The sequence below is a fragment of the Salvelinus namaycush genome, chromosome 10 (assembly GCF_016432855.1).
Source record: "Salvelinus namaycush isolate Seneca chromosome 10, SaNama_1.0, whole genome shotgun sequence".
Taxonomy (NCBI): Eukaryota; Metazoa; Chordata; class Actinopteri; order Salmoniformes; family Salmonidae; genus Salvelinus; species Salvelinus namaycush.
In genome coordinates this window covers 36,328,303-36,344,482 of record NC_052316.1, presented here as the reverse complement: position 1 = coordinate 36,344,482, position 16,180 = coordinate 36,328,303, and the positions used below count along the sequence as shown (strand labels likewise).

Genomic DNA, 16,180 nt, shown 5'->3' with positions numbered 1-16,180 from the left:
AAGCACCCAATGGGCACAGATGTCAATTCAACGTAATTTCATTGAAATGACGTGGAAACAATGTTGATTCAACCAGTGTGTACCAAGTGGACATTGTGTGAGCTCTGGTTACCAAAATGGGTCAAAACATCTTGGGTCAAAACATAAACATTTGGATCCTTGTGTTCTTCTATTACAGCCAAATGTTTGACTCATTGGGCTTCCAAATAACTGTTTTTTGGTTAAAGGGATAGTTCACCCAAATTACAAAGTGACAAATTGGTTTCCTTACCCTGTAAGCAGTCTATGGATAAGATATGATCGCATTAATCCAGGCTTTGGTTTAGTTTCCCTGGCACTGTTTCCACATACTGACATGTTAGTATTTGTGGCACAAATCCCATTCAAGTCATTGTATTTGTGAATGGGGGTGTGTTTGGTCCTCCTTTTCCTGTAGTCCACAATCATCTCCTTTGTCTTGATCACGTTGAGAGAGAGAAGTTCTCCTGGCACCACGCGGCCAGGTCTCTGACCTCCCTATAGGCTGTCTCATCATTGTCGTAATCAGGCCTACCACTGTGTCGTCTGCAAACTTAATGATGGTGTTAAAGTCATGCCTGGCCACGCAGTCATGAGTGAACAGGGAGTACAGGAGGGGACTGATAACGCACCCCTGATGGATCCCCGTGTTGAGGATCAGTGTGGCGGATGTGTTGTTACCTTCCCACACCACCTGAGGGCGGCCCCTCAGAAAGTCCAGGATCCAGTTGCAGAGAGAGGTGTTTAGTCGGCGGCAGGTAGCCTAGTGGTTAGAGCGTTGAACTAGGAACTGAAATGTTGCAAGATCTAATCCCCAAGCTGACAAGGTCAAAATCTGTCATTCTGCCCCTGAACAAGGCAGTTAGCCCACTGTTCCTAGGCCGTCATTGAAAATAAGAATTTGTTCTTAACTGACTTGCCTAGTTAAATAAAGATTTAAAAAATGAAATAGTCCCAGGGTCCTTAGCTTAGTGATGAGCTTTGAGGGCACTATAGTGTTGAATGCTAAGCTGTAGTCAAATTTCAAATCAAATTTATTTATATAGCCCTTCTTACATCAGCTGATATATCAAAGTGCTGTACAGAAACCCAACCTAAAACCCCAAACAGCAAGCAATGCAGGTGTAGAAGCCCGGTGGCTAGGAAAAACTCCCTAGAAAGGCCAAAACCTAGGAAGAACCTAGAGGGGAACCAGGCTATGAGGGTTGGCCAGTCCATTCTCACATAGGTGTTCCTTTAGTCCAGGTGGGAAAGGGCAATGTTGAGCGCAATAGAGATTGCATCATCTGTGGATCTGTTGGAGCGGTATGCAAATTGGAGTGGGTCTAGGTTTCTGGGATAATGGTGTTGATGTGAGCCATGACCAGCCTTTCAAAGCACTTCATGGCTACAGACGTTCTTGGGCACAGGGACTATAGTTGTCTGCTTGAAACATGCTGGTATTACAGACTCAGTCAGGGACAGGTTGAAAATGTCAGTGAAGACACTTGCCAGTTTGTCAGCGCTCGGAGTACACGTCCTGGTAATCCATCTGGCCCTGCGGCCTTGTGAATGTTGACCTGTTTAAAGGTCTTACTCACATCGGCTACGGAGAGCGTGATCACAGTCATCCGGAACAGCTGATGCTCTCATGCATGTTGCTTGCCTCGAGCGAGCATAGAAGTAATTTAGCTCGTCTGGTATGTTCGTGTCACTGTGCTGCTTGTGGCTGTGCTTCCCTTTGTAGTTTGTAATAGTTTGCAAGCCCTGCCACATCTGATGAGCGTCGGAGCCGGCGTAGTACAATTCAATCTTAGTCCTGTATTGACACTTTGCTTGTTTGATGGTTCATAGGAGGGCATAGCGGGATTTCTTATAAGCGCCCGGGTTTGAGTCCCGCTCCTTGAAAGCGGCAGCTCTACCCTTTAGCTCAGTGCGGATGTTGCCTGTAATCCATGGCTTCTGGTTGGGGTATGTACGTATAGTCACTGTGGGGACGACGTCATCAATGCACTTATTGATGAAGCCAGTGACTGATGTGGTGTACTCCTCAATGCCATCGGAAAAATCCCGGAACATATTCAAGTCTGTGCTAGCAAAACAGTCCTGTAGCTTAGCATCTGCATCATCTGACCTTCTTTATTGATCTAGTCACTGGTGCTTTCTGCTTTAGTTTTTTTGCTTGTAAGCAGGAATCAGGAGGATAGAATTATGGTTAAATTTGCCAAATGGAGGGCGAGGAAGAGCTTTGTACGCTTCTCTGTGTTTAGAGTAAAGGTGGTCTGGAGTTTTTTTCCTCTGATTGCACATTTAACATGCTGATAGAAATTAGGTAAAACTGATTTCAGTTTCCCTTACAATGAACTCCCCGTCCACTAGGAGTGCCCCCTCAGGATGAGCGTTTTCCTGTTTGCTTATGGCCTTATACAGACATTGAGTGCGGTTTTAGTGCCAGCATCAGTTTGTAGTGGTAAATAGACAGCTACGAAAAATATAGATAAACTCTCTTGGTAAATAGTGTGGTCTACAGCTTATCATGAGATACTCTACCTCAGGCGAGCAAAATCTTGAGACTTCCTTAATATTAGATTTCGTGCACCAGCTGTTGTTTACAAATATACACAGACCACCACCCCTTGTCTTACCGAGGCAGCTGTTCTATCTTGCCGATGCAGTGTAAACCCCGCCTGCTGTATGTTATTCATGTCGTCATTCAGCCACGACTCGCTGAAACATAAGATATTACAGTTTTTAATGCCCCGTTGGTAGGATGTTCGTGATCGTAGCTCGTCTATTTTGTTATCCAATGATTGTACGTTGGCTAATAGGACTGATGATAGAGGCAGATTACCCATTCGACGTCGGATACTTACAATGCACCCAGACCTACCTCCGCGATATCTCCATCTCTTTCTCATGTGAAACACAGGGATTTGGTCCTTGTCTAGTGTCTGAAGTAAATCCTTCGCATCCGACTCGTTAAAGAAAAAATCTTCGTCCAGTTGAGTAATCGCTGTTCTGATATCTAGAAGCTCTTTTTGGTCATAATAGACGGTGGCAGAAACATTATGTACAAAATAAGTTACAAATAACGCAAAAAAACACACAATTAGGAGACTGTAAAACGTTATCATTCCCAACCTTCAGCTCCATTCAACCCCTCCCCTCCCATCTCTTAACGCCCTCCATATTGGATTTCTATTTGCCATATACTTTTCAACTGTACTGTTTCACAAAGTTCTGAACTTTTCTATTCTCATAATTTCTACAGATTGTAAATTAAAAATAAACATGTTTGCTAAATGTATTGTATTATTGATCGATTGACTATGACTTTTCAGATCACCCAGTAGTGCTACATGGGAAACTGTTGAGTGTGAAAACCCCAGCAGCATTGCAGTTCTTGACACACTCAAACTGGTGCTCCTGGCACCTACTACCATACCCTGTTCAAAGGCACTTAAATATTTTGTCTTATCCATCCACCCTCTGAATAGCAAACATACACAATCCATGTCTTCTTCGGTGAAGTTTAACGGTGGTTGGCATCCAATATGTTCCATTTCCACTAAACTATAGTATAGATCCATTACACTTTGCGACGGGAAAGGGGAACCAAATAATATACATATATTTTAATTACCCTACCAGCTAACCCTATACTCATTAAAACGCATCACCTTATTCCACTCCTAACCCTATCTGATCCTACCCCAGGCCAACGGCCTGAGAGGACGGGACACTACCACTCAACACACAATGTAACTCTTCTGAAGTAAAATCTCATACCCCAAGTACTTCTCTGCAGCTGCCACCACAATATCTATTTTCTGTGATTTACGTTTCATTTCTACAGTAAAGTTGATAACCATTGCCATGAACACTAAGAAGCCAACCTTATTAAAGCATATATCACTCATTGGCCTATCCCTCTGTGCTGGCACAGATCTACTATTCACAGGGATCCTCTCCGAATCCCTCACCCTTGACCCATCCTCCTCTTCTTTCTTCACTGCCTCAGCATAAGACACCTTCTGCACTACTCTGACTCTAGCTACTTCAACCTGCCTTTGTCGCATCGGACACTTCCGATCCCCAGCATCATGTGTACCCCTGCAGTTGACACACACACCTTTATCCACTGACACTACACAACCCTCTATCCCATGCCCTCCTGCACTCTTCCCACATCTTGGAATCTCCCTCCTACACACTACTGCAACATGACCATAAATGTTGCACCTGAAACAGCGCAGTGGACTTGCCACAAACGCTCTAACAGGGTAACTGATATATCCTAACATAACCTTGTCTGGTAAAGACTGACTCAAGACGACAAACACCAGAAATAGCAAGAAACAGATCTTGACCCAAGTTGCGTCGCGCAGAGCGTCCTGCTCACTCTGATCTGAAGAAACACAAAGAAACATTACAAGTCCACTTAGGGTTACCTTCATCGACTCAACAGCACCCACCATCTTTTCCACCCAACCTGAAACCACCCATGGATCAGCCAAAAGGCCTGGTTCCACCCTCTTCAAAAATCTCACTCCCACTGGACAAACTTGACCAAACTTATCTCACTCCCACTGGACCAAACTTATCTTTATCATAACCATGTCCATCAATGCAAGGCTTGGGCTCCGAGTTCCTCACAACACCTTCTACCACTTCCATTTCACCTCCAGAACTCAAACTGGTGTCCGGCTCACTCTGTTTGAACTTGACACCAATCTTCCTCGATATACCCTCTCACTTGTTATTGCTCGCACCAACAGATTCAAACCCATTCTCTGCCTCCCTCAGTCTTTAAAATATTCAGCTTTTCCAAGCCGACATCTCTTTTTAGCGAGAGACCTGCTAAGCCCTGTACTCCCTCTACCTCTTCTTCGATGGGGTTTACCGGCGGTTGGCATCCAATGTTAATGCTGCATTGCCAACACCAGCTGAACAGGGTATTGAATAAGAAACTAAAAACACTTTGCGGGAAGGGGAAAAACGACATCATACAAAATGAAGCATGTCAACTAAGAAAACCCATCCCACTTCTTCAATCACTGTCCACTCCAAAATACATCCCAACACAGGCTCAGGGGCCTGTGATGGCAGAACATTCACCGACAGGATTTCATGCACGGCCTCGGCTGTGAAATCACGAAGACCCAAAAAATCATTCGGCTGCATTCAAAATGATTCACATTTTCTTAGACTTCTTCTCCGATTGTGCTGTACAGTTTATGACCATTGCAATCAATAATACAAATTCCACTTTTTAATATGCAGCATTTCACTATCCCTCAGTAGATGAGAAACCTTCACTAGTCGTGGTAGATAAGAATGATAATCAGTCTCTGTCAGTGGTGTAATGTCATTTTTATTACATCATAATTTCTCATTCAAAATGTGTTCCTACAGCTGTAGGCCTAGCCTATAGAATATTATTACAGAATATGCAGAAAATAAAGGGAAAGGTGGATACCTAGTCAGTTGTCCAATTTAATGTATTAAACTGAAATGTGTCTTTCGCATTTAACCCAACCCCTCTGAATCAGAGAGGTACAGGGGGCTGTCTGAATCGACATCCACGTCTTCAGCGCCCGGGGAACAGTGGGTTGACTGCCTTGCTCAGGGCCAGAATGACAGATTTTTACCTTGTCAGCTCGGGGATTCGATCCAGCAACCTTCCGGTTACTGGCCCAACGCTCTAAATAGATCCTCCAATTGGAACGTCGGCCTAAGCCCTACACATATTGTCTCAAGAAAATGTTTTATTTTTAATACCCTCAAACACCAACTTAGGCATACCTCGTTTCAAAATAGGCCATCATCACTGTCAATCGTGAATGATAATTCTTCACGTTTTATCTGTGAAAAGTCCAGACTGTGTATGCATGCCAATCATTTGATCTCAATCAGTTTCATGGGAATATGCATTTAGATCTGCTTGAATTACTGTTTGGTGAGCAAATTAGAGCAGATGGTGTTAAACTGTTAGTCTTTGTTGTATTTTGTTTTAATCAAAGAATATATCCTTCCTTGTGGCCCGCGCTGTTGAGTGTTGGCCGCATTAGGAAAGAAATGTGACTATTCAGCTTCAGCTAACCATCATAACATCTCACTAGAAATTAAGAGGTGTTTTTGGCGTAAAAGTAGCATTACGCCAAAATAGTAACTATGCTATGCTTTTGTATTAGGCTGTGTTATGTAAAATACAAATTCATCATTTTAGGATCTTGTGGGACATTGATTCAGATTCAGAAATAATTTTCCAGATAGATTTTTCCCAGCTCTGTGTATTCTCAAATTTGAAAGAGTAAGGGAGTGCCGCTCCCTCGTGTTCCGGCAGCATTACTCCCCTGGTCTCTGTATGCATCTGTTTGCTGAAGTATTGAGCAGTGAGAGGTATCATAAGAGATGCCTCCATTATCTCCACTAACTCTTACCATGCTCCCTCCACAGCTGTCGTTCGGTGTGCATAAGGTTCAGATGAAGTTCCTCCACCTCTTGAGCACAGAGGCCAGTCAGGACATTACCTTCCACTGTCTGAGTGACCCTCCCTTCAGCCCCACAAACACCTATAGTGCTGACGACCCAGGACAGGAGTATCAGGCCAGACCACCAAGGTTCAGAGGATGGAACGGACAGATGTTTGAGGCAGACAGTCTACTTGAACCTCACATGCTACTAGACGAATGCAGGGTAAGGAGCCGGAGAGAGGAAGATATATGATGCTTTCACTTCAGACCTGGGCCTGCATTCATAAAGCGTTTCAAAGTAGCATTGCTAATCTAGGATCAGGTCCTCCCTGTCCATGTAATCTTATTCATTATAATCTAAAAGGCAAAACTGATCCTAGATCAGCACTCCTACTTTGAGACATTGTGAATACGGGCATCCATTGTGTGTCAATGACTTCATGTTGTATATTTTCCCTTCTAGATCCAAGATGGCAGCTGGCACCAGTCACGCTTCTTCTTCCATACTCAGGACAGCTACGAGCTCCCCATCATTGATATACAGGAGCAACCTTTGTCACAGTCCAACGATCTGCGCCACCTCGAGGTGGGACCTGTCTGCTTCCTGTGAGGTCATTATCCATCGCTAGCCTGCCTGTCCAAAATATAGACTATAAAAAAAACGAGCATGGCATAAGCAGGCCAAAATGGCTGCTTTCCAAACCAAAGAGAGATCTCTGTACGCCCAAGCAGAGTTGGTCAGGTCTGCTCCCCCACTTGGGAGACCCTTTATGGAGTGTTAGCGAGTGACAAACGCCCTGTCCAATCGATGGCAGACGTCTGTGGAAGAACTCAGTCCATAGGAAACTAGGCCAGCTTACAGTAAGATGGCCTCAGGAGAGCAGTGTATACCAATATTTATCAAATAAATGTGTAAAGTGTGTCTGTTTGGTTTTTGTTTTTCAAAAGGTGCTTGAGTTCGTTGGACAGTTGGTCCCTGAACTCAGGACAGGGCTCATCCACACAACACCCTCCTAAAACTCAAATCCTGTGCCTCGCTCCCTACTGCCCACCCCCATCCTCCTTCTCCCCCATATTCACCCTACCAGCCATCCTCAGAACGGGCCTAGCTATCCGAAGGAAAGCTCTAGGGGCTTTGTAACAGGAATACTGTACAACAAAAGCTTCCTAAGAGTGCAATAGCTTGTGAATTAAGAGTGAGAGATTTCATATTGCAATTTCAATCAAAGGTCAACCGCCAGCTCAGACCGCTATTTTGTTTATTTTTAATGTTTGAATCTGTTGTCCAACACAGCTGGACATTTACACCTTGGGTAAGTCCAAAATGGCACCATATTCCCTATGTAATGCACTAGGTTTAACCAGGGCACATAGAGCTCAAAAGTAGTGCACTATATCGGGAATATGGTTCTATTTTGGACACTGCCCTTGAAAGACGGTGCTCTACCTCTTGCTTGTATGCCTTCTAAGTATAGGTGCTAGTGTCAAGTAATTTTTTGTCCTTATGTACCGGTTACATCAAGATCTGTATCTGTTGTAAGAGTACTTATTTGAAATTTATATGAAACATTTGTTGATGAATTACATATTTTTTAGCTTTAACTCTTCATTTTATTTGGTAGGTGGTAACGTAACCTATCATTGGTGCTGCAACAGACACAAGAGCGTGAGACATCAGTGAGTTGTGAGACATTTTTCCTGTGTATACTTTGACATTATATGGTTGATTATTTATATCCTTTGTTTTTGTTCACATTACTGTACCCCAATAAATTATACTCTCAGAGATCTATTTGGTCAACTCCAACTTAGTCCAAATAACTATTTATGTAAAAAATGGTATTTGTATACTATGTACACACATTATGTGACTGTTCATTGTATATGTTCACATTCACTACAATGGGGGTTGATAGCTCATACTGGCAGCTAGCATAGGCCAGAGTCAGAACACATCAGAAATAGCAATGATCTTGTTCTTAAGTTATGTTACGTTGAAAAAAGTGTAATTAAATAAGTAAATGCTCTCGAGGAATAAAGTTAAAATTGTGTAAATATGAAATATATTGACATTAAATAAATGAAATGTTTTAATCCCAAAATAGTAAATACCGTCTTGTTATTTCGTTGATGTTCATAACAGTATTTCTGAAGTCCAACAATGACCTGGTTAAAAACTGCAATTAGAGATAGCTACTTATCATTAGCAGCACAACTTCAGATTTCCCATAAGTCTGTATTATTTTTCCAAATTCTGAGAAGTCCAAGTCCAACACGCCCCTCTGGCATCAAACTTGAAAATCTGTTTTTCATTGAAATGGTTTGAATTCTTGACACCCACTCTCCCAGTTCCAGCAACATTTAAACTTTGCTGGAAGCTGTATAGATACTGGTAACATGGAGAGTTACTGGTAATAAGGAGTTTTTTTCTGATTTAAAAACAATGCATGCAATGTAGGCTACATATAAACATCACTTGGGCTTTTCCTTCTTAACACAATACTAGCATGGACCTTTAAACTTGACATAGATGCTATGGCATGACAAGCACTGTTACCATGGATAGGGACAAAGCAAATAAACCATGAGAAACAAAATGGCTGACTTCTCTTGAGATAGATACTAAGAACAGTTTGGATTCAGATGTTTGCTCTTGTTTGACCCGCCTTGGATACTGTTACATTTGTCTCCTCCCAACAAAGATACAAGAAAAACAATGCATATTTTGTTATTTTCTTTTCATTAGACATCAGCTCATCTCTCCTGGGCCTGGTCAGTGTGGGTAAAAAGGCTTTAGTGTAATAATGGTCAGCTTCAGTCCTCAGAACACAGCTCCTATTGGTGTACATGGGCCTACACACACACTCACACAGAGTAAGAGAGAGAGGCTGGCTGACAGGCTGACATGCAGCACATGATAGAGAGAGGGGGGATCTTCCACGCATCAAATGTCCTATATTACATGAATACCAACACCAGGGGGCGCTTTTGTGCATTGTCAAGACAAACCGGAATACATCCGTCACATCTTTTCTCCACGTGTAGCGGAAGACGGTAAACTTCAGACTGCTTTGATTGAAACAGAGCTTCGAGAGAGTAATTTCCAGAAATGTGTACAAGTATGCTGCCTTCGGTGGATACAGTCGGAGCTTCTGAAAGCCACGTCGAGAATGACAGTCTGGGAGACGAACTCAAAGGAAAGAAAATAAAACTATCCCTGGCAAAGTAAGAAGGCAGCTAGCTAGCTAAGCTAACGCTTGGTGGGCTAGATGGCGTCTAGCTCAATAACACAGCAAGCTAGCTTACCTAGCCATAGTGATTACTACTATCTTACCTTGCTATGTCTCTGAATGTATGTAAAATAATTGTGGCAGGTTATATTTGTCGCTAAAATAACAAGCTATCAGGAAAGCACATGGGTTACCACGTGCTGTGATGTCCACGCCCCTTTGAGTCTGGCGATGTTGAGTGTTTGTTGAACATAATTTATCATTTAATCCCTACAGTTGTGGTGTGTGTGGCTCTGAAGTGGCGAATTATAGATGTCCCGGCTGTCTCAAACACTCGTGCAGGTAAGAGGAGAGACATCTGGTGCATCTCAATAGTATAAAGTGACTTGTTCTCCCTTTATTCATGTGCACTGATAGGAAAGACAATGGGAAGCTCTCAATTCTATATTCCTCGTGTCCTTTCTTTTCGTCTCCTTCTTAAAACTCAAGCTGTTTATAAGACTATGGCTGTGTGTCCCCCAAATGGCACATTTTCCCCTATAGGTCTATTGCACTACTCAGGCTCTGGTCAAAAGTACTGCCAATCAGCCCTGGTCAAAGGTAGTCTACTATATAGGGGAAATGGTGCCATTTGGGGCTTAACCCATCTCCCCTGGTGTTTAACAACCTCTACTTATTTTAATATCAAGATGGAAACAATTTATCTTAAGGTTTTTATAACAATGTCAGTGTTTAATTATTATTTTTTAAATTAAGATTTGGTGGTGGGCTAGACTGCACCTCCAATTGATTCAATTGAAATTGATTGGGTAACCCTTCTACAGCCAAGATGACAGTAAAGCTGAAAATCCTTTGGTTAGGCCTAGGCTATGTAACAAAAATGTAAAGGTAGACTATTCTTGAGCGATGTCTGTGTAGGTATGTACAAGTAAGACAATTGTATCAGTGTTTTTGAAAGATGGACATGTCCAGGTGATTAATCTCAGCTGTGGTATGAAGGTATCAAATCCAAGTCCCAGAAAGCAAGTGAAGCCTACTTAGAAATACCTTTCAGCTTTCAATCTCAGCCTGAATGGCACTATCAAAATTGCTCCTTCACATCTCAATAAGATTTAGAGGTAATTTGCATATTTCTCAAATGGCTCCCAATTGTTTTGGGCAGCCATTGACATTCCCCAAATAGTTTGTGGAGATGGTCTGAAAGACCCCTGCCAAGTACCTCTGTCAGCAAGTGTCTGAAATGGATTGTGATTTGTGAATATCTGTGTTTGGATCACATCCCAACTGTTCATTAAAAGAAACAAGGCCCCTAGAGAGAATCACACCAAATCCCTTGACATTATTATGGATGTTTTCTTTTAGAGACCGCAGTCCTACCACGGATGAAAATGGGACTACAGATTCAAATTAGCTACACTACATATGTGGACACCTGCTCGTTGAACATCTCATTCCAAGATCATGGACACTAATATGGAGTTGGTCCCTCATTTGCTGCTTATAACAGCCTCCACTCTTCTGGGAACGCTTTCCACTAGATTTCTGTATGGACCTTGTTTTGTGCAAAGGGGCATTATCCAGCTGAAACAGGAAAGGGCCTTCCTCAAACAGTTGGCACAAAGTTGGAAGCGCAGAATCATCTAGAATGTCATTGTAGAATTGTCTATAATGTCATTGTATGTTATATCATTAAGATTTCCCTTCAGCGGAACTAAGGGGCCTAGCCCGAACCATGGAAAAACAGCCCCAGAACATTATTCCTCCTCCACCAAACTTTAGTTGGCACTATACATTCGGGCAGGTAGCATTCTCCTGGCATCAGCCAAACCCAGATTCGTCTGTCGGACTGCCAGTTGGTGAAGCGTGATTCATCACTCCAGAGAACGTGTTTCCTCTGCTCCAGAGTCCAATGGCCGCAAGCTTTACACCACTCCAACGCTTGGCATTGCGCATGGTGATCTTAGACTTGTGTGTGGCTGCTCGGCCATGGAAACCAATTTCATGAAGCTCCTGACAAACAGTTCTTGTGCTGACGTTGCTTCCAGAGGCACTTTGGAACTTATTAGTGAGTGTTGCAACCGAGGACAGACGATTTTTACGCGGTTCAGCACTCGGCGGGCCCGTTCTGTGAGCATGTGTGTCATTCCACTTTGCGGCTGAGCCGTTGTTGCTCCTAGACGTTTCCACTTCATAATAAACTCAGCAAAAAAATAAACATCCTCTCACTGTCAACTGTGTTTATTTTCAGCAAACTTAACGTTTAAATATTTGTATGACCATAAGATTCAACAACTGAGACACAAACTGAACAAGTTCCACAGAAATGGAATACTGTGTCCCTGAACAAAGGGGGGTCACAATCAAAATTAACAGTCAGTATCTGGTGTGGCCACCAGCTGCATTAAGTACTGCAGTGCATCTCCTTATGGACTGCACCAGATTTACCAGTACTTGGTGGAAGAGTGGGGTAACATCTCACAGCAAGGCACCTGCAAGATCCCGGACATTTCTGGGGGGGAATGGCCCTAGCCCTCCCCCTCCGATCCAACAGGTCCCAGACGTGCTCAATTTAGATTGAGATCCGGGCTCTTCGCTGGCCATGGCAGAACACTGACATTCCTGTCTTGCAGGAAATCACGCACAGAACGAGCAGTATGGCTGGTGGCATTGTCATGCTGGAGGGTCATGTCAGGATGAGCCTGCAGGAAGTGTACCACATGAGGGAGGAGGATGTCTTCCCTGTAACGCACAGTGTTGAGATTGCCTGCATTGACAACAAGCTCAGTCTGATGATGCTGTGACACACCGTCCCAGACCATGACGGACCCTCCACCTCAATCGATCCCACTCCAGAGTACTGGCCTCAGTGTAACGCTCATTCCTTTGACAATAAATGTGAATCCGACCATCACCCCTGGTGAGACAAAACCGTGACTCGTCAGTGAAGAGCACTTTTTGCCAGTCCTGTCTGGTCCAGCGACGGTGGGTTTGTGCCCATAGGCTACGTTGTTACCGGTGATGTCTGGTGAGGACCTGCCTTACAACAGGCCTACAAGCCCTCAGTTCTACAAGCCAAGCCTCTCTCAGCCTATTGCGGGCAGTCTGAGCACTCATGGAGGGATTGTGCTTTCCTGGTGTAACTCGGGCAGTTGTTGCCATCCTGTACCTTTCCCTCAGGTGTGATGTTCAGATGTACCGATCCTGTGCAGGTGTTACACGTGGTCTGCCACTGCGAGGGCGATCAGATGTCCGTCCTGTCTCCCTGTAGCGCTGTCTTAGGCGTCTCACAGTACGACCATTGCAATTTATTGCCCTGGCCACATCTGCAGTCCTCATGCTTCCTTGCAGCATGCCTAAGGCATGTTCAAGCAGATGAGCAGGGACCCTGGGCATCTTTCTTTTGGTGTTTTTCAGAGTCAGTAGAAAGGCCTCTTTAGTGTCCTAAGTTTTCATAACTGACTTTACTTAGCTTACTGTCTAAGCTGTTAGTGTCTTAACGACCGTTCCACAGATGCATGTTCATGAATTGTTTATGGTTCATTGAACAAGCATGGGACACAGTGTTTAAACCCTTTACAATGAGATCTGTGAAGTTATTTGGATTTTTACGAATTATCTTTGAAAGACAGGGTCCTGAAAAAGGGACATTTGTTTTTCTGCTGAGTTTAGTAGGACTTACAGTTGACCGGGGCAGATCTAGCAGGGCAGAAATTTGATAAACTGACTTGTTGGGAAAGTGGCATCCTATGACGGTGCAACATTGAAAGTCACTGAGCTCTTCAGTAAGGCCACTCTACTGCCAGTGTTTGTCTATAGAGATTGCATGGCTGGGTGCTCGATTTTATACACCTGTCAGCAATGTATGTGGCTGAAATAGCCAAACCCACTAATTTGAACGGGTGTCCACATACTTGTGTGTATGTGCATGTGGTTCCTAACAAACAAATACCATGGATGGGATGGATGAAAGGGCCCATTGGGCTGGTTGAAATGAATGCGTGTTTTAAGCCTTGAAGAATGTGACTGACTGCAAAACACCTTTCACATGTGTTGATTAGTATCTATTCTATGTAGGGAATGGAAGTCATCAATCCAGAAGAGGGGTTTCAACACATTACTGCGCTGGTGTATGTACTGACCTGATCACCGGAGGTATAGCTTGGATTAGCTTAGGTCAAATAATGAGTGTACATTTGTGGACCTTGGGGTTAGTAATAATATAAACTAGCTAGTGTCAACCAGTTATAGGCCTAACTCCTTTATAGTTCCCATACCCAATCACTCCACACACAGTGAGTCTCAGGTGAAACCGACGCAGAGGATTTCAATCTGTCAGAGGAGAGGAAGAGAAGGGTCTTCCTTCAGTGGCACACAGACATTTCCCAGCATGCAGTGAGACATCTCCAGACTGATTTACGCCTCCTCTCCATCATTCTGCCTTCTATCCCCAGTCTTCTGTTCTCCATACTTCCATCCCGTCTTCTGTTCTCCATCCTTCTATCCCCAGTCTTCTGTTATCCTTCCATCCCCAGTCTTCTGTTCTCCATCCTTCCATCCCCAGTCTTCTGTTCTCCATCCTTCCATCCCCAGTCTTCTGTTCTCCATCCTTCCATCCCCAGTCTTCTGTTCTCCATCCCCAGTCTTCTGTTCTCCATCCCCAGTCTTCTGTTCTCCATCCCCAGTCTTCTGTTCTCCATCCTTCTATCCCCAGTCTTCTGTTCTCCATCCCCAGTCTTCTGTTCTCCATCCCCAGTCTTCTGTTCTCCATCCCCAGTCTTCTGTTCTCCATCCCCAGTCTTCTGTTCTCCATCCCCAGTCTTCTGTTCTCCATCCTTCCATCCCCAGTCTTCTGTTCTCCATCCCCAGTCTTCTGTTCTCCATGATGCAACTCTACCCATAGTGAAAGATGGGGTTCTGCTCTTCATTTTTCCAGACCTGCTGTTATGCAACACTGGTTTGCATGAGTTGAATTCAAAATGAGGTGCTTAGTTCTAAATAGTCACTTTATTAAGAAAATTGCAGAGTTTGTATGTGCCTAAATGGATGCTTTGTCCTTGTGTCTGTTGTGTTCATGGATGAACCAAAACCTCTACACAGCTTCTTTTCTCGCTATAGTTCTAGTGCTGACTACCAGAAGAGCAGACTTTGATAAAATGTTATTTATAAATGTCCTCTTTTTTTTTTTTTTATCTAGCTTGCCCTGTGTGAAGAAACACAAAGAGGAGTCAGGATGCAGTGGAGTTCGAGATAAGACTGCCTTCGTGGCCCTGTCCAAGATGGATGAGATGAACCTACTCAGCGGTGAGACACTCCCTCTGCTGTGTGTGTGCGCATGCATGCGTGTGTAACGGTCAAAGGTTTGTGGAAGGCATGACTCCCTGGAAAGCAATGATTGTTGCTGAGTGAATGGACTATCCTGGCTAAACAAAGATTCATTGAATTGTGTGTAACTGTGGTCTCTTTTGTGGCCCTGCTAGACTACAGGTTCCTGGAGGACACGGGGAGGCTGGCAGACAGCGCCAACAGAGATTCCCTGGTCCGCGGCCCTCCTGTTAACTTTAGAGTAAGTCATTCATTCACCACCTATCATTTAATTGATTGAATTTGTGATATATTTATATCAGACAACTCTACATGGTGAGGGAGAAACTCACATCAACCACAAGTTTGACAGTGGGACAGGCGGGGTGACGGACAGGCGGGGTGACGGAGTAGGATGATGATTCCTTCTATCGGGCTCACACCAGAAAGACTTGGAGAGTTATGCTTGTCTAAACCGCAATATTGATTTCTATTTTCGTAATTTCTTTGTGTTTCTTGGAGCACACTAGAGCATTTCTAACAACTTGCCTCACTAAATCTTTTTGGAAAGGAATTCTTTATATGATTTAAATTGTGTGGTTTTGGGTTTTCTCTCCGTGCCTCCATGGCTCTTCAGGTAACTGTGGTTTGAGCAGAGCTGGAGCCCATAACCACAGACATTCATTGAAAATGGCACTTTCAGGGAGCGACTCAGTCTCCCAGCCCAGTCCTTACCTGTATTCATTTAAGACTATTACATGCAGAATTTTATAATGGCTTGAGGTAATGTGTTTTTGCTTCGGTCTGGTTCAGTGGTCACAAATCTATCAATAAAATAAGAATGATTCTTCTTAGCGAAAGAGGGGGGAAAAGTCTGTTTGGCAAGTAATGTGAATGTCTGTCTGGGCTGTGGCCATCTATAACCTTTTACATGTAATGGTCTAATATCATACACAAAGACTGTAGGAAGGAGCCCAGTGGTTACTGATGGGGTACCTGAATAGCTACCTGTCAGTGTATCTGTTTAACCATTTTCCTCCAGCTAGTTGTAGTCATTATTAGAGGTCGACCGATTAATCGGAATGGCCGATTTAATTAGGGCTGATTTTTAAGTTTTCATAACAATCGGTTATCTGCATTTTTGGACACCGATCATGGCCGATTACATTGCATTCC

The 16,180-nt window shown here is 43.6% G+C and overlaps 2 protein-coding genes across 3 annotated transcripts in view; both read left to right on the top strand.

Moving 5' to 3' along the window:
• LOC120055000 (collagen alpha-1(XXIV) chain-like) overlaps positions 1–8,261 on the top strand; it is a 234,981-nt gene extending 226,720 nt beyond the window's left edge. For both annotated transcript variants that reach the window (XM_039002817.1, XM_039002816.1), the window contains 2 exons: positions 6,457–6,696; positions 6,937–8,261. In XM_039002817.1, coding sequence (XP_038858745.1) covers positions 6,457–6,696; positions 6,937–7,083 — 387 coding nt within the window. In that variant the 3' untranslated portion in view covers positions 7,084–8,261. The remainder of the gene's footprint in view (positions 1–6,456; positions 6,697–6,936) is intronic.
• Positions 8,262–9,496: 1,235 nt separating this feature from the next.
• znhit6 (zinc finger HIT-type containing 6) overlaps positions 9,497–16,180 on the top strand; it is a 38,553-nt gene continuing 31,869 nt past the window's right edge. Inside the window, exons 1-4 of the mRNA XM_039002815.1 lie at positions 9,497–9,698; positions 9,980–10,045; positions 14,898–15,004; positions 15,181–15,266. Coding sequence (XP_038858743.1) covers positions 9,583–9,698; positions 9,980–10,045; positions 14,898–15,004; positions 15,181–15,266 — 375 coding nt within the window. The 5' untranslated portion in view covers positions 9,497–9,582. The remainder of the gene's footprint in view (positions 9,699–9,979; positions 10,046–14,897; positions 15,005–15,180; positions 15,267–16,180) is intronic.